At 40.9% G+C, this 24,188-nt stretch overlaps 1 protein-coding gene across 1 annotated transcript in view; it reads left to right on the forward strand.

Moving 5' to 3' along the window:
- LOC149166513 (uncharacterized) overlaps positions 1 to 24,188 on the forward strand; it is a 341,918-nt gene that overhangs the window by 40,337 nt on the left and 277,393 nt on the right. The window contains exons 2-3 of the mRNA XM_089432643.1: positions 6,992 to 7,287; positions 23,924 to 24,062. Coding sequence (XP_089288769.1) covers positions 6,992 to 7,287; positions 23,924 to 24,062 — 435 coding nt within the window. The remainder of the gene's footprint in view (positions 1 to 6,991; positions 7,288 to 23,923; positions 24,063 to 24,188) is intronic.

Here is a 24,188-nt window from a genome sequence, read left to right on the forward strand (position 1 = left end):
AAATAAATAAAAGAAAATGTCAAGTGTTAACTGGAAACTCCTTTGCACGACCTGGAAACTTGTTTCTGGCCTTACTGGCCACGTTTCCCGAGCGTGAAACGGGCTAGTATGGCCGAAAACGAGTTTCCAGGCCGTACGGTGCGAGTTTCCTCGTTTCCGTTTCGTTTCTGGCTAGAAACAGACCCCTGGGCAATGTTTCCTGCAACTTAGCATAAACTAGATGTGATTTATAGATCCAAATGGTTATGAAATATCTTATTTTTAATTGGGTCTAGTTGATGTATGCTTTAGTTTATTAATGCTGGAATTTACTTTTATGAAGCATTACATCATAATAGCTTCCAAATATTAAGTCCTTTTTACTTTGCAAAGTTATATCTTTAATTGAGTGTAGTTCATTAGTGATATTTTTAAGTATAAATAAGATTTTCATTTTTCATTTTTAAAACTTTTAATCTATGTCTAGAGGAATCGGCAAGTAGGCTAGGCTCGTATTCACGTGACATGGGGTCGATTCCAACCGCTACAACTATAATCTCATTGCAGAGCCCCCAAGCATGGCACATGGGCTAGGCATGGTTTGAACCCACTACATTGCAAGGAGTGCCTTAACGGTACACTCTATCACCAAATGATCTACCCTTGGGAGCCATCAGATTTACATCTCAAGTCTAATGCTTTCATTGATATATTTTGTAGACCTCGTTTATTTAATTGTTCACATATAGGGATACCCCCCTTGGCCTTGAGAGAGCCAACCATAAGTGAGAGGAGAATTGTATTGAGGTGATAGTGGTACTTCTCCTAAGCTTACCTCAAGGTTGCATTTGTGGATTAGGGATTCATTCCTCTTAAGTTGAAGATGTAACACCAAGTAGATTGATAAGACCCTTATTTTACACATAATGTTTACATTGTTGATTTCTGGTAGCATCAAATGTGCTCTAAGCCTCCAAATTTGCAGGGAGGCTTGGATACATGCATTCCACAATACCCAGAAATTGTTTTGGGAAATTCCACCCAGAACTAGCTTTATTAAAATAATTAAAGGGTATTAATCTAACTGTGGGTGAAACTTCTAGAAGAAGACGAGGATTAAGCCAAAATGATCTGAGCCATTGATTAGGATCTAATCTAGGCCATTGGTTCTCAACAGAAAGATTATAAGAGAAGGCTTGATGGGCATTTGGAAAACACATTGAGTGGAGATCAGAAGATCGAATTTCTGAAGCACAGCAGTTTCTGAGAGAGAAATTCAAAGTGATCTTTTGCAGTGAGGGGTAGGGATAGTATTTGGTGAGGAATTTTCTTGGGTTGGAGAGTAAAAGGCAGAGAGGGCAGAACAACATCCAGAGAGGCTAACTCTGGCCACACAGAGCTGATGCAGTGGCAGCGCAGAGCCTGAAGGGAGATCAAGTTCTTGTTGAGGAAATTGAGTTTCAGAAGCCAGGAGCCGAGGTGTGAGTCTGAGAGGTTGAGAGTTGAAGTTTCTAGCCAACAGAGGGACAAAAGGAAGAGCAACGCAGTCCCCAACAGAGGTGACACAAAGACTATGTGGGGTTGACACAGTTTTGCGAAGAGGCTAATGCAGAAGGGACGTAGAGGCTCACATCCAGCAGATCAGAGCCGGATCTTCCAGTGACAGGGTGAGATCATCTAACTATTTCGTTTTGTCCAGTTTCTCTCTGTATCGGATAACCAATTGGGCATCCAATGAATTGTACTCAGAATTACCCTTGCATAATAGGAAAACCCTCAACTGCTGCACGGGTTTACCCGCATTGGGTTTTTCCGGGCACATTTGTCCAAAAATCACTGTGTAGATGTGTGTGATGTTTATTTCTCTCTTGTGTTGCATTTAGTTTCCACCATTTTATTTTGGGTGTAGGCTGCAGTGTATGTATTTCAGTATTTGCCGTAGAACACTGCAAGTAACATGTTCAATTAATTTAACAATTAGGTGAAATATGATCAGTTTGTTGCAGTAGGAATTAAGTTACTGATTTCTCACATGGTATCAAAGCACAAATCGTGAGTAGAAGAGCTCAGAAGCAGAAAGGAAGAGAAGTTCGAAATTACTGCAGAGGCAACAATTCGAAACCCCATCAGGCAACGTAGTCCTTGGGCCAGAAGGTCGAAGTTTTGAGGAGAAATCAATTTTTCTAAGTGAGATGACAAAAAAATTTGATCTTCAGTCGAAGCTATCCAAAGGCAGAAGGGAGCAACGTATTTTTCTTGCAGAGTAGATCTTCAGCTGGGATGCAGATATTTTGCAGCAGTTGTTGGCAGAATAGCGTCAGTGGGAGAGAGAGAGACACTTGAGGGAATTTCTTCCTCAAAGAATTCCTAGCTAGGGAATTCGAATTCTCATTTGTTGAGCAGCAACAAGGGGCAACAGATCTACTGACTCCAGTAGGGAGTGCGTAGGCTAGCCCAGTAGCAGCGCAAAGGAGAGAGGAGGTCATTCAACTATTTTTGATTGGCAAAGATGGCAGCGAGTGGGTTGAGAGATCAGGATTGGTTGGATGGTGCATCCAACTATGTGAGCTGGAAGGTGAGGATGTCATGCCTTCTAGATGAACATTTTCTCAAGATCTACGTTGACAGTGTGGTAGTTGAGCTTGCAGATCCAGATCTGCTAAAAAAGTACAAGGGAGAGATGGCGAAGGTCAAGTGGATGATCCTCGATGTAGTGAAGGATCATGTATTATGTCACATCTCACTCAAAGGGACTGCCAAAGAGATGTGGGATGCCTTGTCCACGTTATATCAGGGATCTTCCGAGCAATGAAAGATGTACTTGGAGTAGAAGATGAGATCCACGCAGATGTAGAAGGGGGAACACATTGATTTGTTCCTTGCAAAGCTTCAGGAGACTCGAGACGAGTTGGCAGCTGTGGGGTCAACACCCCAACCTATTGAGATGGTGAGGATGGCCCTAAACTCAGTTTGAGAAGAATGATAAGTATTTGTCCAGAGCATCCTGGGCAAGGAGAAATTGCCAGATTGGGAAGGGATGTGGGCCGCTCTTTAGCAGGAAGAGATGAGGAGAGACTTAGTCAAGTGCAAGCTTGACAGTAGCAACAGCAACAACAGTGGGACGAAGCCCAAGGAGGAGGATGAGAACGCAACCCTCGCATCTAAGGGGCAACAAGAGCAAAGAAAGAAGAAGAAAGATTTTTCGAAGATCAAGTGCTTTCGGTGTGGTGAACTTGGTCACTACGCTACACAATGTCCTCTAAAAAAGAAGGACAAGGATGAGAAGCATGATTCGAAGGCTGCATCCACACAAATCGAGGAGGGAGGAGTTTGCCATGATTGCCCAGAGGTGGGGTGATATAGAACTATAGTTTTAAATAACTGCAGATGGGCAGGATCCTTGAGGAGTCCACCTCTTAGGTCAATACCTTGCTACAGGAGCCCAAATCAGTAGTAGCAGGATGGAGCAGTGTCAGTTGGTGCAGAGGAATGTCAGAGTGATAGTTGCAGTGGCTAGGAGCGCCAGAGATTGAGCAACGCAGAGCTAGAGTTGGTAGCAGTGCAGTTGGCACAGAGCAGAGTTAGTAGCAGAACAGAGGCTTCAAAGGGTCAGTGTAGAGACTAGCAGCAGTCAGAACTCCAACAACAAATACATCATGTTGAACACTAGTCCAGAAATTGGTCAGTGTAGAGACTAGCAGCAGTCAGAACTCCAACAACAAATACATCATGTTGAACACTAGTCCAGAAATTTGGGATGCTTTTCCATTGCTGACGCAGTAGCAACAACATTTTGGAGAAGGTTGCAGTGCAAATGCAGTGCCAACAATAGCACAAATGGAAAATTTAAGAGGGAGTCGCAGTACAGATGTAGTGTTGGCAGTGGTAGGGTCAACAATAGTACATATGCAGCATTTGTGCAGTAGTTGATGGGCAACGATGTCAGACATTGATAGCGCAGAGGGAGATGTTACAGAGAAGGGTGATGATTCAGTAGGTTGCATTACTAGAGCATATTCCTCGCTAAGAGGAATTGTTGATTTCTGGTAGCATCGAAGGCTTGGACACATGCATTCCACAATACCCAGAAATTGTTTTGGGAAATTCCACCCTGCATAAGTTCTATTAAAATAATGGAGGCCTAAGTCTAAACTTAGGAAATTAAAATAATTAAAGGGTATTAATCTAATTGTGGGTGAAACTTCTTAAAGAAGACGAGGATCAAGCCAAAATGATCTGAGCCATTGATTAGGATCTAATCTGGCCCGTTGGTTCTCAACAAAAAGATTATAAGAGGAGGCTTGATGGGCATTTGGAAAACACATTGAGTGGAGATTAGAAGGTCGAATTTCTGAAGCACAACAGTTGTTGGGAGTGAAATTTGAAGTGATCTTTTGCAGTGAGGGGTAGGGATAATATCTAGTGAGGAATTTTCCTAGGCTGGAGAGTACAAGGTAGAGGGCAGAACGACGTCCAGAGAGGCTGACGTTGGGCCACCAAGAGCTGATGTAGTGGCAACACAGAGCTTGAAGGGAGATCGAATTCTTGCTGAGGAAATCAAGTTTCAGAAGCCAGGAGCTGGGGTGTGAGACCAGGAGGTTGAGAGCTGAAGTTTCCAGCCAATAGAGGGTCAAAAGGAAGAGCAACACAATCCCCAACAGAGGTGACACAGAGACTGTGTGGGGTTGACGCAGTTCTGCGCAGAAGGGACGCAGAGGCAGAGGTTCACTTCCAGCAGATCAGAGCCGGATCTTCTAGTGACAGGGTGAGATCATCTCACTATTTCATTTTGTCCAGTTTCTCTTTGTATTGGATAGCTAGTTGGGCATCCAACAAATTGTACTTAGAATTACTATTGCATAATAATAAAGCCCTCAGTTGTTGCACTGGTTTTCCTGCATTGGGTTTTTCCGGGGACATTTGTCCAAAAATAACTGTGTAGATGTGTGTGATGTTTATTTCTCTCCTGTGCTACATTTAGTTTCGGCAGGTTTATTTTGCATGTAGGCTGCAATGTATGTATTTCAGTATTTGTCGTAGAAAACTGCAAGTAACTCTTTCAATTAATTTAACAAGGGCCACCAAGGGCTGATGCAGTGGTAGCACAAAGCCTGAAGGGAGATCGAATTCCTGCTGAGGAAATCGAGTTTTAGAACCCTGGAGCCGGGGTGTGACACCGGGAGGTTGAGAGCTGAAGTTTCCAGCCAACAGAGGGTTAGAAGGAAGAGCAGCACATTCCCCAATAGAGGTGACACAGAGACTGTGTGGGGCTGACACAGTTCTGCGCGGAAGGGACGTAGAGGTAGAGGCTTACTTCCAACAAATCAGAGCTGGATCTTCTAGTGACATGGTGAGATCATCTCACTATTTCGTTTTGTCCAATTTCTCTCTGTATCGGATAGCCAGCTGGGCATCCAATGAATTGTACTCAAAATTAGTACTGCATAATAATAAAACCCTCAGTTGCTGCACAGGTTTTCTTGCATTGGGTTTTTCCGGGGACATTTGTCCAAAAATAACTGTGTAGATGTGTGTGATTTTTATTTCTCTCCTGTGATACACTTAGTTTTTGCAGTTTTATTTTGGGTGTAGGCTGCAATGTATGTATTTCAGTATTTTCCGTAGAAAACTGCAAGTAACTTGTTCAATTAATTTAACAAGTAGGTGAAATATAATCAGTTTGCTGCAGTAGGAATTAGGTAACCGATTTCTCACATACATATCACATATTCTAATATGGATTTATTTCCAAATTCATGAATAGCAATCTGAAACTTTTATTTTTTATTTTTCCATATATATACATTTTAATTTTTATAGATGTATCTCAGCCATATTGTAACTAGGTTGTTCTAAAAACTTATCATATCCATTCTGGTTACCTTATCCATACCTGTGCAACTTAGTTTATGGGGCCCCAGTTGATTTACCTTTCCATCATTTGGAGATCAATGCTTGAAATATAATTTGGGAAGATCACCTCTGCAATTTTTTTTAATTTTTTCTTTGGCAATGGAAGGATTGGTTATCTATTTTTAAACTTTATATCTCCATAGAGCATATGTTTTTAAGTGAGAAGTAGGATTCATTTAAGCAGATTATCAATTGCACTGGGCTACGTTTTTAAATTTCTGTGTTTGCATTCATTCCACATATACATGGTCATGCAACTGATGCAATTGGAAAGAAAATCACAGCTAGTCAAATTTTCTAACCAAGAGCTCAGACTTATTGCTAGAACTTTAGAGCCGGCTATACCTTCCAATTGTGAACTAATAATTAATGTAGTGAAACTCAACTGATTCACTCAGAACCAATTAAGTTTGACTTGTTTTGGTGAGAAAACAAGCCATCTGTCCACCACATCTATTATCAGAGCTGAACCCTCTTGTCAGGTCGTATCATTGGATACCGGAAGTGGTAATACTGGGTATTGCTATGGATTTCTGTACTAATTGCTGGCTTTTCGTACACAGGAAGTACTAGATGTCAAAATTATCACCTTCAACCTCCTGAGCATTATTGTGATATGTTTATGAATCTTTTGTCATCAGTTCCTGCATTATGAGTTGGAATAAGATGCTGAAATTTATCCACCTGTTCAGTTCCTACCCCATTCTAAATTACAGTACAGTTCTTAGAGCAACAGTTTTTTCCTCATGCGTGTGTGCCACTAAATCCATGTGAGGAACCGATTGCTTTTGTTGGTTTGGTTTCTCAAATTTGGTTTTGTTGTTTCTGATGGTTTTAGCAATTGTATGCTTTCATCATTGGCCTCATGCATTGCTATTTTCACTATCCTATTGCTCAAGTCTGGAACATTGGCTTAGAATTCTAGTCTGTTATTAAGTCCATGGATAGGAGTTTTGATTCACAATCTTTGTCTGTGGAGTCTTTCATTCTGCTTTTAGCCATTCTCAAAGATGTGCCTTACATTTAATGCTGCACAAAGAAGACAGATAGTTGTCTATTAAGGTAAATATTTAGCCTGAGTTTTGTATGTTTTTTTTAGCTGGGAGCATTCGATATCTCAAAGATGAGAGAAGCATGTTAGACACAGCCGCACAGAAGTTATATCAGTCATCTAAGTGCTCTGATACAATAGCTGCTATTGTTACTGCCTTGGGTGGTCAACCAAGTGCTGTTGGAATTGTCAGATTGTCAGGCCTGTCAGCAGTTGCTATTGCTACACGAATATTTCGACGAGCAAGAAAGAAGAATAATCTAAAGTCAAATTTATGGCAACCAAGAAGTCATTTTGTAGAATATGGCACTGTCGTTGATGCTAATGGAAATCTTGTGGATGAGGTAAGAGTGTTAGAACTTTTTCATATATGAGTCAGTTGTGATCTAAGCAGATTATTTCCCTGTTATGTAAGGACAATAGTTTGGATGGTAGCCGGAATGATTCTAATTTTGTTTTCTGCAGTAATTTGAGTTATTTTGCACATACGAATAATCTTCAAATGCTGATAATAGTTTAATTTAACAGAAACTTGTTCATTTCTGAACCCCTCATCCTTTTTTTGTTCCCACTTCTTCAATTTACTGTTTGCAATTTAAGAAGCTTGCAATCTACTAAATATTGCATATGCAGCAACTTGTGCCCTGGATAAAAATGCCATACCCAGATTAAATACTTACATTGAGGACATGGGCAGAAGGCCTCTGGGAGATCTCATTTTGTGCACTTACATCTATCTTTATGATTCAACATGGAGGCATCTTGTAGAGCTCATCATTTGCACGTTAATCCATCAATGGGAATCAACTTCAATAAGATTTAAGTATTGCAAATAATTAGCAAAAGCAAATTGACTGAATGCTGTTGAGATTCACAAGTGTTAGGAGGAATCGAACAGAACCAAAACCAACTGACATTCTGCAATGAATGAGATAAACAGTACCGGGACAGTCAAGAGAGGTAGAAGGAATCCCTAAGGCTACTAGGGAAGCCACCCTTGTGTAGGATCCATCCTTCACTAAAATGAGGGAAGTTGCTGTCTGGGTGACAGTGGCAAGTTCTATTAGTCTTAGCACCTTGTGAAGGCTTTGCACTAAAGTGCTAGATTTTTTGATAGCATTTAGGCACCATTGCTGGGGAGGATTGAGTCATTCTCCTTGGATATCTGAAGTCTGTGCTTCAACATTTTGATGAGTAGAAACCAAAGCCTTATCTAAGTTTACTCATCGGGCAACTCCATTGAGGGAAAACGCCCTTTCCCTATGCAAATTTTAAAGACTATGTGCTTGGAAGGTGGAACAAACATCATTGTATAGTTATTTGAGATTCACCTTGGTGACTCCACATACACATGTTTGGTATGAGGCATCGTCTCGTATCGAGTTGCATGATTAGTAAAGAAATATGGCTTCTTGGGAATTGCATGAGATATATAAGGTTATTGATGTTAAGAGTATTCCTGGGTAACCAAATCACTATTGTCCAAACTGGTTAGAAGATTGTCTTGAATTTGAAGGTAATCCTTCTTCAAATATTCCATATGTTGTAAGGTTCATGAAATACACCTCTGAACTAAACACCATGCACGAACATGCACTGCGCCAATGAGATTATTTATTCACTCTTTAGGGATAAAACAAAGGGTTTGGCATAAATATTCTTGCAGTCCAAAGAGTATATCACCTATTGTAGGTTTCATTGAAAAATTTATCAAGCCCTAGTGCCCTAGATTTCAAAGGCATGAAGATACTTTTCAGGATTTTGTGATAACCCTAAAAGAAGCTCTTCTTAACTTCATTGAAGATCAAGAACAAGAAGAAGAAGTTTCATTTGATAGTTTGACTCAATCAAAGATCAAACACATGAGGAGCACTTTGATGAAGTTCACATGGAAAGTCATGAGCTTCTTGATAATCAGTTTCATCATCCCATAATGAATATTGTGATGAGGACTTTGAAGATCAAACCAGGGTTGCGGGGGAGCACCCCACCCTCACGTCCCTGCTCCGAATTCGCGCTCTAGTCAGGAGCTATTTGGGAGTGTGCTCTCGAAATCGCTCCTGAAGAGGGAGTGATTTCGAGAGTGCGCTCCCTGCAAAAAAAATGCTCCTTGGTTTTTCAGGAGCATTTAGAGGAGTGGTCTAGAGCGTTTAGGGAGCGATCGGGAGCGTTCAATCCTTGACCACTCCTGTATGCTCTGGGAGCGATTTTTAAGAAGAGGGAGCGGTCAGGGAGCGATCGCTCCCCCATCTTAAAAAGTGCTCCCGTCTGGCGCCGAAAAAAAGACAACGTGACCTAGAGAGGGGCGACGGCCGACTGCGGAGAGGGAGAGGAAGGGGAGGGAAAGGGGAGGGGGAAAATTATAAATAGACCCTCTCCCCTCCCATTATTCACTTCATCCATTGGAGAGCAAGATGAGCAAGAGAGTTTGGAGCAAGAGAAAGTTTGGAGCTTGGAGAGAGGAGTTTGGTGAGTGGAAGAGAGAGGAGCTTGGAGGAGCTTGAGGAGCTTGCAAGGGGAGATTGGAGCTTGGGATTGAAGGCCAAAGAGGTAGGATCTACACTCTAATCTAGCATTTTATTTTTATATTCATTGCTAATTTTTTTTTGTTTTTTGTTTTTACCACTCCCATTCCTTCAATTTTTTGCGGACGCAAAACTTCAAAGTTCAAACATCATGGTTATATGGCTTGGCATTTTCTTCTTCTTGGTTCCTTTTTTGGTTATTATGGTGTTGGAGAGTAGAAGGAGGGTTGATCACGATGAAGAAGTCGGTTATAGTGGATTTGATGAAAACCCCAGAGAGGAGTACCTTGGTGAGGAGGAAGAGAGTGAACATGATTCAGCCCACAAAACTAAACAAGACCAAACCTCATTGTGGAAATATGTTTCTAGGCTTGAAGGAGGGAAAGGGGGTGGAACCACTAAGTTTGAATGCTCCCATTGCAACAAAATTTACACAAGTTCATACACTCGTGCTAGAAGGCACCTTTGTGGGAAAAGGCCATGAGATGAAGATAAACTAATAGAAATCGAAACTTGTGCAAGTGTGTCAGCAACCGATAGAACCAAATACATAAGGGAAGAGGAGGAAACCCAATACAAATCTAAAAAATCAAAGGGTTTCTTTGAACATAGCTCACAATCACATCAACATGCACAAAGAACTCCTTCAACATCCTCCCATGGCAGCGGATATGGAGGCATAGGACCAAACATCTCTTTAAGGCATAGAACCATATCATATTTCCTTGATTAAGGGTGTAGGAATAATGTGGATTCAAAAATTTACCGGTTTCTCTATGCATGTGGGATACCATTCAATGTTCTTCGCTCACCTTATTGGCATGAAATAGTTTTTGCCATAAATGATGCCCCTAAAAGATACAAGAGCCATGGGTATGACAAGGCTAGAACCGTTGGACTTGATCATGAAAAAGCAAAAGTTCTTTGAGTAGAATGACAAATTCTTGGACTGAGCATGGGGAGTGTTGATTTGTGGTAGCATTGGATCTGCTCTAAGCCTCAAAATTTGCAGGGAGGCTAGGACACACGTATTCCAAAATACCCAGAAATCGTTTTGGGAAATTCCACCCGGAGACAACTTTATTAAAATAATTAATTATTTTTAATGGGTGCCTAAGTCTAAACTTAGGAAATTAAAATAATTAAAGGGTGTTAATGAAATTGGGGGTGAATCTTCTAGACAGTGTTACTTGGGAGTGGGAGCGAAAGCGGGGAGCGGGAGCGAAAACGGGTGCGGGAGCGACATTTTCAAAAGCTCCCGGTTTGGGAGCGAATCCCAGAGCGTTTTTTATATAATATATATATATATATTTTATATTTTTATATTTTGATACATATATTTCAACAAAAACATGTAGAATTATGAATTAGATATAAAAAACATAGATTGAACCATATAACAACATTCATCTAGAAGTTATAATCTTCATCAACCACATCCACAAGTTAGTAACATAGTAACATACAACATATTGAGTCTCGTGATTCATCAATCTTAAAGTTTCAAGCTTTCAAAACTCAATATATAACATTTATCATCATTGATCACCAAAGTTGTACTTGTAAGGTAAGTGTAACCATTACAACAAATAATATCTAGCATGAAATGAAATGTTATAAAATGAAATGAAACAACTTTCAACTTTCATGAAGCATCATATTCATAATGCATTACTAATGAGTTATAATTGCCAACTTCAAACTTAAATTGTCATATATTGTTAAATAATGAATCCATACAGGTGATGATAGTTTTAGAAGAGGAGGAATGCCTTGTTATAGAGTTTTGTGAACCCAACGTTTCGGACTACCAAGTGAGTCCATCATCAGGGGATGCGTCAATAGATATTCTTAGATATTAATGATTTATCCATGAGCTCTATTTAGGGTATATATATATATATATATATATAGGTTTTTAAAGAAAAGTTATATGAAATTTGGTCGGCCTGTTAGTTTTTCATTTTTTTTTTAATTAATTAATTAATTTGTTTATTAATCAGTTAAAGGGATAAATTAATTTTATTATTTATTGAATTAGTTACTATGCTTACTAATTTTATACAAAATTAATTATTTAAATTATTTGTTTAATTTGTTTAGATAATTAATTAATTAATTTGATTAATGTTAATTAATTAATTAATGAGTTAAAGGGATAAATTAATTAATTAATTGTATTATTTATTGATTTAATTATTATGTTTATTAAGTTTATGTAAAATTAATTTTTTAATTAATTTGTTTAATTGATTCATTAATTTGTTTGATTAATTAACTAATTTGTTTGATTAATTGATTAAAAGAATAGATTAATTAATTAATTTTATTGTTTATTATTTATTAATATGTCTATTGATTTATTTTTATGTATTTTATTTGATTAATTAATTAATTTTTAATTGATAAATTAATAATTTAATAAATTAATTAATTTACATTTTTTTTATAAATTAATTAATAAATTAATGAATTAATAAATTAATAAATCAATTAATTAATTAATAAATTAATGAATTAATAAATTAATCAATCAATCAATTAATTAATAAATTAATGAATTAATAAATTAATAAATCAATAATGAATTAATTATTGATTTTTTAAGATTTCAATTGAAGGTTTCCAGGTAGGAGTGGTACTTACTATGAAGCTGACTTCGGGTCAGTTGAGACTGGTCTGGGACTAGTGGTATGCACTCTGAGATTGACTTCAGGTCAGTGGAGAATGATATGACTCATTCTCGATCAATTCTTCTTCTTCATAGTTCAGCGGAGATGAGCAGAGCAGAGCCAGCAAAGCAAAGCTAGCAGAGCTGAGCTGAGCATAGCAGAGCCAGTAGAGCTGAGCAGAGCAGAGCCAGCAGAGCTAGCAGCGCTGAGCAGAGCAGAGCTAGCAGAGCCAGCAGTGTTGAGCAGAGCAGAGCCGAGCCAGTAGAGCTGAGCAGGGCAGAGCAAAGCCAGCAGAGCTGAGGAGAGCCAGCAGAGCTAGGCAGAGTAGTGCAAGGCACTAATGGCAGAGATAGTACAGTCGTACATATGGATCAGCGGATGGAGTTCTCCCCAGTTGAGAGGGAGTGTTAAATTGGCAACTAGGGCCAAACTCCATGTGGGTTAGTTTATTTCTGGCAGCTGATATTTTTATTGGATCCGTCTTGTCGAGAGGTGTAGGATTGATCCAAAGATCATCCGATTCCGATAAGTATTTATGGAGATATGAATTTATTTTGTTTATGTAATTATTATCAAGCCGACCAGCACTTATGTAGGCTCTAGAAGCCCAACCGACGTGTCTATTCAACCTCTACATTTTTAGTATAAATAAGAGAGGATTTGATGTCATTTGTAGCACATTCTCCATGTGAACTCCTCCTCTCCACGTCTTGGGTTTTTGGAGAAGGAGAAGACACAAAAGAGAATACGTTGGATGCCCTAGCTGCAGTAGAAAGAGCCGCAGTCAATAAAGGTTGTAATGTTCTCAGATGCATAAATATTAATACGCAGGTCAGAAGATCTATCTGTCACCTAGCCGCAGTCTCAAAGGAACAAAGAACAGCCGCAATAAACCGCAGTCTCAAAGGAACAAAGAACAGCCGCAATAAACCGCAGTCTCAAAGGAACAAAGAACAGTCGCAGTAAGCCGCAGTCAATAGGAGTTAAGGAGTCATAGATCAGTGGATCCAAGGTATATGAAGCCAAGCCGCAGTCAGGTATAGAACAGCTGAAAAGGATTACACGCAATTAATGAAGGTCACGTATACCGGTCACAACTCTAATGCACAGGTCATGTCACATATATATATTCCTATACGCTGGCACATTAACACAGCAAAGAAATACGTTCTGAAAAAACATGTGGAGACCACGCACTTGGAACGCTGTCATATAATACAGGGAATGAAGATATTTATTGGAATGCAGTCAGGACGCAGGCAAAGATGCGTGGACACATATATATCACGCAAGCCCTAGATCTGGTAGCGTGGTTCACGCTGTAGAACGCAGTCATATAATATGCTCTCTGAAATCCACGTACAGTTATACGCTATAATGGAAGGACATTATGGAACGCTGTTAGCTGCAACTAATATATATGAAGCCTGTAGGTTAGAGGAACAAAACTCGAGTTTCTGGAATCTACATACAGGTATACGCTGGAAATGTTGGACAATCAATACACTGGGAAATAATATAAATGTTGGACGATGGGAAAATGCTGTACGCTGAGCTAACGCTAGACAGTCTTGCATATATGCTGGACAATTTTATAAAAGTGTTTATAAACGTTGGACAATCTTACATAAACGTTGGATGCTAGGCAGCAATATATACGCTGGTTGAGAATGCATATAAATTGTCATATGCAACAAATGTACGAGGTTGACAAAATGGACATCTATACACATAGGTGAAAACATATAAATTATTATATGGGCAGCATCTGGGCAGCATGATATATAAGCAGCATGATGCATGACATATGAGCAGCATGATGTATGATGTGCATGGTAAGCACAATGATGCATGGAGCATGGACAACATCATGATGAATGTAATCATGAAGCATGGGCAGCTTGATGATGTATGAGATCATGGACATAAAGGGCAACATGAGATCATGATCATGGGCAGTATGATGATGATTAGTGCAGCATGGTGCAGTGGTGCAGCTAGAGGATCAAATGCAGCACAATGATAGGTGAAGGAGTCACCTTGAGAATCAGTTGAAGCAGAATGTCTTCAACTGATCTCATCATTATACGAAATGATCTATGCTTAGATCTAGACAAGTCAAAGTGTTGACTTCTGTCGTCATTGTACTATCTCTCTCTCTCTCTCTCTCTTTCTCTACTGAACTTTGAAGATAAAAGAAGATTTGATCAAAGGGTTTCCCCACACACTGTGGGGTTTGTCCCTGGCTTGCGCCACATCTTGTGTCCTCTTGTCTTGGCTTGTATTCTGCGTTTTATATTTATGTTCTATCTGCAGTTTATCGTAATGGTGATGTGATTGCTAACTGCGAAAATTTAAATAAATTGCTCTAACATAGAACATACCTAATCTTAACATCCAAAAATCAAATCCGGAGGACACATGTCCCACAGAATATTGTCTGATTTGCCCGATTCGGGACACGAGGGGGCCTAGGCACGAATCCGGTTTCTTAGATAGAAAGTAGAGCTATGATTTATGGAATGAAATAGGTAATTTGCCTACTTTCCATGTGATCAAAAAGTAATGTTTAAAAGATAGGCTACGTGCATAAGTTTGAAAATAATAGGTTAAACAAAGTATGAAGATTGAAAGGTACAAAACACACTTTTAAAAGAATGGACCTTTTCTTCATTTTTGTGAGAGTGCAAGGGGAGCATGGAGTCAGTGTTGTGGGACTGTAGGAGGGAGTGCCTAGGGAGCATGGTTCTGGGGTCCAAGAGCATTCAAGGAAATGGTGTGCCCATGACACTGGTAGAGACCATTCAAAAGGGTGTGGAACATGGTTCTTGGAATCAGTTACTTGGAGTGCGGTTTTCGGTGGGAGGGTCCTCTAGGAGGATACTTTTGGAAAAACACTGTTTGGAATTGTGTCGCTGTCCCATATGGTTGCTGGCCATTGTCACGTAGGAGATAAGGGTGGACCCAGATGAGCTGCTCAAGTAGCCAAGCTGGGAGGTGATGTGGACCATGCCTTCCATATGGAGATGACATGCGAGTTGTTTGGGGAGCTCACTATTGATATTCCCTCACTTGACAGAAGCATTGTTGAGGGGGAGGTAGTAGTTATTTGCTATAGAGCACTAGATTGGTGGGTTGGTGTTAGGTGACTGACAACATGTTATGCTCTTAACCCGCAAAATGATACCCAAATACAGAATATGCGAAGAAAAGATACCCAGAACACAGAATAGCAATGATTTTATTATTCAGAGAGTAATGTTCACTTGCCTCTTCGAGGGGGCAACCTCCAATAGAGCAGAGCTCAATTACAAAATAAGACACGATACTCCTCGCAGGGAGTCTCTATCCTTTATATATGACTCATACATGCAATAACACGGGCCAATACCGTGGGTTTTATTAATACCATCTATCTAATACTACGGCCCATTTGCAACTTACTGTGGTTCCGTCATTAATTGCGGATTAACCACTTACAATTATTAATATGGGCTTTATTGACTCTTGACTATGACGTGATCCCATTACATAAATAAGGGGGTTAGGGTGTGACCCTAACATGCCCTCCCCCTTAAGATGAGCCTTGTCCTCAAGGCTGAAGCTGCGGAAACTGCTGAAGAATAGTGGCTGGTTCCCAAGTTGCATCTTTCGGAGAGGTGTCTTTCCATTTGACGAGGACTTCCTTAATCATGCGGCCGCGCAGTTGCTTGTCTCGTGTGTCTAGGACCTGTTCGGGTTGAAGCCAGATGGACCCTTCTTCGTCCAATTCAGGTAGACTGGTCTGAATTCTACAATTGTTCCCAATCACTTTCTTGAGGCATGAGACATGGAAAACTGGATGGATTTTTGCAGTAGGTGGCAAGGCCAACTTGTAGGCCACTTCTCCAATGCGCTGAAGTACTTGATATGGTCCGTAGAATTTGGGAGAGAGTTTCTGACACCCCTTGTCCTTGAGTGATGTTTGCTTATATGGTTGTAGCTGTAAAAAGACCTAATCCCCTTCTTGAAATTGGTGCTCTGAGCGATGTTGGTCTACCTGTTGCTTCATGCGGTTCTGAGCTTGATGAAGATTCTCTCGAAGATGGGCGAGCATGGTTGCGTGGTGTTGTAGGAGTTGATCCACTGCTTGTACTTTTGAGCATCCCTTGAGATACGAAGTAGGTGAAGGTGGGAGTTGACCATATACTGCTTCATAGGGAGTCATTTTGGTGGTGGCATGATAGTTGGTGTTATACCACCATTTAGCCAGAGGTAACCACTGTACCCAAAGGTGTTGCTTTTCTGAAGTGAAACACCTAAGGTAGGTTTCTAGACATTTGTTGACGACTTCGGTTTGACCATCTGTTTGCGGATGATAGAAAGTACTGTGTTTGAGTTGAGTGCCTTGTATTCTGAAGAGTTCTTAAAATTACTGGTGAAGATCGGGTCGCGGTCGGGCACAATAGAAGTGGGCATGCCATGCAATTTGAAGATCTGATCCATGAAAGATTGAGCAACCAAAGTTGGTGTAAACGGGTGGGGTAGGGCGCAGAAATGAGCATATTTCGACAGTCGGTCCACAACGACCATGATGACTGACTTGTTCCCTGACTTTGGAAGACCTGTAATGAAATCCATAGAAACCTCTGTCCAAATTGATGCCGGAATGGGCAATGGTTGTAATGTGCCTGGTGTGTTGACGGTTTCCCCTTTGTGGCGTTGACAGCAATCACATTCTGCTACGAAAGTAAGGATGTCCTTTTTCATGCCTGTCCAAAAAAATGATCTTCTGGTGCGAGCATACGTCTTCTGAAAGCCCGAATGTCGTGCAATGGGAGATGAGTGCAATTCTGCCAAAATGCGACTTTTGAGGGTGGATGTTGGTGATATTACGACTCTGTCCTTGTAGCGAAGAATATCATCCTGCCACGAGTAGCCCTTGGTGGAATTTGGATCTACCTGCAATTGAGAAATGAGTTGGGAGAGCCCGGGGTGTGAAAACCATTCCCTCCGAGCCTCTTCAATCCATTCTCGAATGGGGAGGGAAATTGCTAGCAGAGTACTTTCCTCCTCAAATTGGCGAGATAATGCATCTGCTACACTATTGTCTTTCCCTTTCTTGTAAATGATCTCATAATCATATCCCAGCATTTTGGCTAGCCATTTATTTTGTTGTGGGGAGGATAGGCGTTGCTCCAAAAAATATTTAAGATTGTGATGATCTGTGCGGATTTGGAAACGTCGCCCCAATAAGTAAGGTCGCCAGGTCTCGACTGCATGTAATATGGCCATCATTTTCTTCTCGTAGGTAGATTGGCCCAGATTCCTCCCACTGAGTTGTTGGCTTGTGAAGGCCAACGGTCGCCCTTCCTGCATTAAGACCGCCCCAATACCTGTACCCGAAGCATCACATTCAATGACAAAAGATTTGGTGAAGTCAGGGATTGCTAAGACTGGAGTGGAACACATGGCATTTTTTAGAGCTGTAAAGGCATGTTGTGCTTCCTCATTCCAGAAGAATGAATTTTTCTTTAGGAGTTGGGTGAGGGGCTTCGCTATGCGACCATAGTTTCGGACAAATTTACGATAATAGCCTGTGAGACCCAAAAATCCTCTCAAGCTCTTCAAGGTCTTAGGTTGAGGCCATTCCTGCATTGCCTGGATCTTTTTGGGGTCCACCTTGACACCTTCACGCCCCACAATGTGGCCCAAATACTCTACTTCTGCCATGCCAAACGAACACTTGGACATCTTGACAAATAATTTATGCTTGCGGAGCAGTTGCAAGAGTAGATCTACATGCTGAAGATGTGCGGCTCAAGTGCAACTATAGATGAGGATGTCATCGAAGAAGACAAGGACAAATTTCCTGAGATATGGTTTGAGAATGTGGTTCATAAGGCTCTGAAAAGTAGAGGGGGCATTACAAAGACCAAATGGCATGACCAGGAATTCATAATGGCCTTCATGAGTTCTGAAAGCAGTCTTGGGGATGTCGACTTCCTTCATGCGAATTTGGTGGTAGCCTGAGCGAAGATCCAACTTAGTGAAGAATTGAGCCCCATTGAGTTCATCCAGCAAATCATCAACCACCGGGATGGGAAATTTATCTTTGACTATCAACTTATTGAGGGCCCTGAAGTCGGGACACATCCACCACTCCCCATCTTTCTTGAGCACCATGACCACTGGGGATGAATAAGGACTAATGCTGGGACGAATGACACCTGCTTCCAAAAGTTCCTTGATGATTTTTTCTATTTCATTCTTTTGGATGAACGGATATCTGTATGGGCGCACATTTGGGGGTTGGGCCCCTGGAACCAAGGTGATGCTATGATCATGTTCCCCTCGCGAGGGTGGAAGCTCATGAGGCTTGTCAAAGACCGGCAGATGGTTATTTAAAATGTGTTGCATCTCAGGATGAATTGGCAGAGGCTTTGTTTCGACTGCCTGGATGGCATTAAATTGAGCTACAACTCCATGATTGCCCTTTTTTAACAATTTTCCATTCTATGCGAGCTGATGATAGAGGGGGCTCCCGCCTAGAGTCCACGGAGGGTATGTGTGTAGTTGTTCCGCTTAAAACTCATATATAATTCCTAGAAATCCATTGTGATTGGCCCAAGAGTGCGGAGCCATTCAGCGCCGAGGACAATGTCGCAACCCCCCATGTGTATGGCAAACATGTGGGTTTTCCACTGATAATCCCCCATTTGAAGTTTGACATTTTCACAGCGGCCTTCACATTTCATTGTGCCTCCATCCGCAATTTGAACTTGGAAGTTAGAAACAGCGCGTACAAAACAATGCACTGCTTCTGCGACTTTTTGATGGATGAAAATATGTGTACTTCCACTATCAATCAAAACTACTACTGGGCGATGTTTAATAAAATCTCTGATTTTGAGAGTTTGAAGGGAAGAAATCCCTGCCAACGCATGCAGCGAAATAACTGGTTCGTCAGGGACATTGTCCTGTTGGTTGTCTTCTTCTAGCGCCTCATGGTCCTCAAGTGGTGGATCTTCCTCTGTTGAGCTGTAGTCAGTGGCATCTATTTGAAAAAATTTGGGCTCCTTGCATTTATGACCTGGGGAGTATTTTTCATCACAGTAGTAACATAGTCCTTGCTTTCTTCTTTCGGCCATTTCCGCAGGTGACACCTTTTGGACCTTAAGTGTTTGAGTCGTGTTGTGAGCCTGTGGGGGGCGACCTTTAGTGGAGAAATTTGGGCGACTGTATTGGGCTGCTAATGCACGTTCCACGTTACGAGCTACCTTGCAAGCCTCCGTCCATGTGGGAGGGTGGTGCAGTAGGACTTGAGCTTTGATGGCTTCTTTAAGACCGCTGATAAAACATTCTGTGTAGAACGCATCTGAGAGACCCCAAGTGCGGAAGGCTAAGGCTTCAAAAGCTGTAATATATTCATCCACTGTACCAGTCTGTCGGAGCTTAGTAAGACAACCCAAAAAAGAGTCCTCCTGTTCAAAGTGGCCTTGCAGAGCTTTTGTAAATTGGGTCCAAGTCCTAAAAGGTCCATTGCAACGTTGATGCCATTCCCACCATTGCCACCTTTCATTGTCCAAGTACATGCTCCCCAACATAAGCTGAGTCGCATCATCTAAGATACGATTCAGTTTGAAATACTGGTCCATTTGTGCTATCCATGCCGACGGGTGAGAACCGTCAAATTTATGCATATCCAACTTGGGAGGTCACTGACTGGGTGGTTGGTGGGTGTGCCAGACGTGAGGAGAGTGGCTAGACTCACCCTCATTGTATCCATTGCCATTATACGCCTCCTCGTGGGCTTGCTCCTTGTCCTTCGGGATGAGTTGCGCGACCTGGCTACTTAGTCCGTTAAGCTGAAGGCTGAGGGTGTGCATGGATTCTTCAAGTTTGTCCATCCTTTCATTGGCCATCGCTTGAGCTCTAGTTTCTACCATACACCAACCTGATGAAAATTTGGGACCGCCTAAAATTTTCACTAATAATTGAATGGTACCACTGTGCTCAGCTCGTCGTCCTGATTCTGATGGGCTAGATCACCAATAAGCGCCCCGGAAGATCTCAGACTTTTTTATTTTTTTTATTTTTTTTTATTTTTTATTTTTCTGAAAACTCCTAACAGAGTTTTACTCTTTCCTTATCAATACTGTAGTGGCCAAATCCTCAAAATGTCAATGCGGCCAAAAGTCCTGCGAAAATTATACCCCGGTATAGGAACCCTTCACAACGACTCCGATCTGATGGATCTGAGAGGTCTGAATGGCGGAACAGACTGCTTTGGTGGATCTGATGGATCTAATAGATCGGAATGGCTGATCTGCGAACTCGAGACTGCGGGACTGATGTCTGCTGTTGCTGCACCCTTTTGCACAAGTGGGTCTGGAAGAGATTCTGTGTGATCCCCTGATAGAAAAAAGGGAACTATGGTCTTGAGGAGTGTCAGGTGCTACAGATCGCAATATACATAAGGGTCTGGCAGTAGTACTCGGCCCAATGTTTCAGGGCTCTAACTAAGGAGGATCGACTGTACCCTTAGCCGTACAACCCGACTACCCTATCGTACGAGCGAGTAATCTCCCCGAGTGCTGTTCTCGGTGTACTGTAGCCACAAGACGGCCGACGATTTATCTATGGCGAGGTTTCAAGGGAGCCTAGGGGGCTTCCAATATACCCAGAGGGTACGTGGAAGACAATCCGTGCGCGGTTCTGTCTAATGCGCTACTACTCGAAGGGGTACCCACAGGGGTTACAAGGGAGTCCAACAGACGTGACCACCTCTTGTATTTCCTGCGTGCATGCCTCCCCAAATCCGCAGGTTTATGCGCTCAACGACAGATCCCGTGGTTTAAAGACGCCGGAACACGTCTCTAGCCAAAATTTTTTTTGCTAAGAAATGGAGATCCCACCGGCCCTGGAAAGTGCTCTGATACCACTTGTTATGCTCTTAACCTGCAAAATGATACCCAAATACAGAATATGCGAAGAAAAGATACCCAGAACACAGAATAGCAATGATTTTATTATTCAGAGAGTAATGTTCACTTGCCTCTTCGAGGGGGCAACCTCCAATAGAGCAGAGCTCGATTACAAAATAAGACACGATACTCCTCGCAGGGAGTCTCTATCCTTTTTATATGACTCATACATGCAATACCACGGGCCAATACCATGGGTTTTATTAATACCATCTATCTAATACTACGACCCATTTGCAACTAACTGTGGTTCCGTCATTAATTGTGGATTAACCACTTACAATTATTAATATGGGCTTTATTGACTCTTGACTATGACGTGATCCCATTACATAAATAAGGGGGTTAGGGTGGGACCTTAACGCAACAACTTGTGCAACATACCATACATGCATTGCCCATGATGTTGTTGTAGGACATGATGATTCACCTATTCTTGCTTTAGGTTCCACTGATGTTTAGTGTTGTCTTTTTGACGTGATGCCCCAACTTTGGCTTATGGATTTAGGATCTAGATTTTGTATTGTGATAGGATATATGCTTTGAGAAAACACAACCTTTTATAAAAGAGCTCTTTGATGTTGAATCATTGTTTATTCTTTTTTAAATGTGTTGCATTTAATTGAAGAATTATGTACATGTTGCTTATTTCTTGTTTAATGCTTTAAATGCCAATCTAGAACGTATTGTCCCAGATTATCTACAAAAACATTTTTGACTTCATGGGACATGAATTATTGTTATGTAATCAAAGTATCATAGAAAAACTTTTACCCTTGGGAATATCCTTAGTAAATAGGGGTTACTAACATGGATAGAATTGTTCAACAATTTAATGAACACCTACGAATCTAAAGGAATTGTTAAGCAATGAATCCATCATGCTCTACTGTCAAATAGAAGGCCGATAACAATGTCAACTCTAATGAATCAAATACATACCCCCTCAGAACTCAAAAATTCTGTAGAATGTTTGAAAATATAGGCCATGCAACAGAATCAAGGTTCCTAGAATGCTGACATGCTTCATCGACAAACCCAAAATGGTAGGGTACTGTCGTTATGATCTAGTAAATCAAGAAAGAAGCAGCTGTAAACCATAAGCTAGAAGGGTGTAGAACTTTGTACAAAAGTTAAAAGAAGTAAAAATACATTGTATGTGTAGTGATGTTCATCATTTAGGCAAGGGATCCTCCAAATAAAATTGGTCTGTAGATTCATTTGGAGGAGAAGGTTCATTGGTGCAAGTAATGAAGGCAAGTTGGTGTGATTATAACATGACGAATGTCGGTCTACAGTGTTGATGTATCGTTTGTGTCCTAATATTCTGATATCCATTTGTCCATTGCAACAGGGATAGGTCACAATCAGTGAATATGGATGCTCTCCGCTGGGGTCTTAGAATTGGGATCATTGCCTTATACACCAACCATCTCGCAAGGGATGATCTTGTGGGCTCAAGTGAGGCCACTAGCAGCTCTTAAGGAAGTGGGTCTAGATCCATAGGCATGAAGGGATCTGTGAAGGTGGATGCCATGAGTAGAATTGCTTGGCACTAACCAATCTTCCACAGAACTAGTGAGGGGTGTCCTGGGAGGTGGCAAAATCTCTAGACTGAAGGCAGTGGCTAAGGCAGAAATCCTGGCTAGAGGGAGGTGGATCAGAGCTGGGTGGCATAGTGTCTTTGATTTGAAATGTTATTATAAATGTAAGCAAACAATTTTGAGAAAAGACAGAGAAAGGGGATTTGATGCCTTAGATATTTGTCCCTGATTAATGTGGGTGTTGTTACCCCTCCATGAGTGGGGGTACATAAATTTTTTCAGACACATCATTTATCACCATTGTAAGCCCAAGGTCACAAGTCAAAGCCTTGCAGAAAACCATGTGAAGCCATGTATTAGGCATCCCAGACCTGGTGTATTAGGCATCCTAGACCTGGTGTCTTGTCTTTTGAGTCTAATTCACTGTGATTGGTCAGGCCACGCCTTGTCCCTTGAAAGCTTCAGTGCCTTGACTGCTAGAGTTACTTTCTGTAAATGATGGAAGCATAAGCTCATTTTTGTTTTTAATGAAGCATACCTTTCCCTGCAAGTTTTGTTGTTAGCAAAGCATGTGTGATTAGTGCCTTCTCTTGTCTGCTTTCAGAGTTGCTGAAACAGAAGTGGCCTAATGCTGAATCCATCTTTTCTTAAATAAGTAATTATTTCCCATTCTTGTGAATTGAAACAGTTCAGCCCTTCTCCTAGTCACTTCACAAATATGAAGACTTGTGCTAAAATACGTATGGAGCATATATTACCCTGAGTTTGTCTTGCTAGTTTATTCTTTATTTCCAGGTCTGGTTGTTAGCTAAGTGCGTGTGACTCGAATTCTCTCTCGTCTTTTTTTAGTGTTTCTGGAACAGAATTGGCTTAATGCTGAATCTGTATTTTCCTAAATAAGTAAATATTCCCCATTCTCTAGAAAATGAAACTTTTCAGCCCTTCTAGAAACTTTAACAAATATGAAGAGTTCTTATGTTAAACTATGGAGCACACATTCCTGTGAGTGTCTCTTACTACTTTTCGTAGTTTCCTATAAGAGTTGTTAATATAAGAGATTCTTTCTATTATTGCGGCATCCTACGTTCTTTTCTACCTTTAAGCATGTAGGTGTATGTGTAGATTGCTGTGCTATATAACCAAATTTTCTACGTCTTTTTAATCTTTTAACTTTTACGTCTATTCACTTCTGATATTTTTCTTATTAATTTGTTTGTTTCAGCTTGCCAGTTTGATTCAGTTCAATGTTGAATAATTCTCTTGCATGTTCTAGGTCCTACTTGTACCCATGTTGGCTCCCAGATCGTATACAAGAGAGGATGTTGTGGAACTTCAGTGCCATGGCAGTGATATATGTTTACAACGAGTGCTGCAAATCTGTTTAGAAGCTGGGGCAAGACTTGCAGAACCTGGTACACTTGCTAGCTACTAGGTTTTATTATTTGTGTTGAAAATTTAAACTGATTCTTATAGTAAGTGATACTTATATTCAAAAACCATTATGAAAATTTACAAATTTAACTACTGCTTGCTATGAT

This window comes from Pinus tabuliformis, chromosome 5_1, assembly GCF_031772625.1.
Source record: "Pinus tabuliformis cultivar Carrire ecotype Pingquan chromosome 5_1, CPIR1, whole genome shotgun sequence".
In the NCBI taxonomy this organism is placed as follows: domain Eukaryota; kingdom Viridiplantae; phylum Streptophyta; class Pinopsida; order Pinales; family Pinaceae; genus Pinus; species Pinus tabuliformis.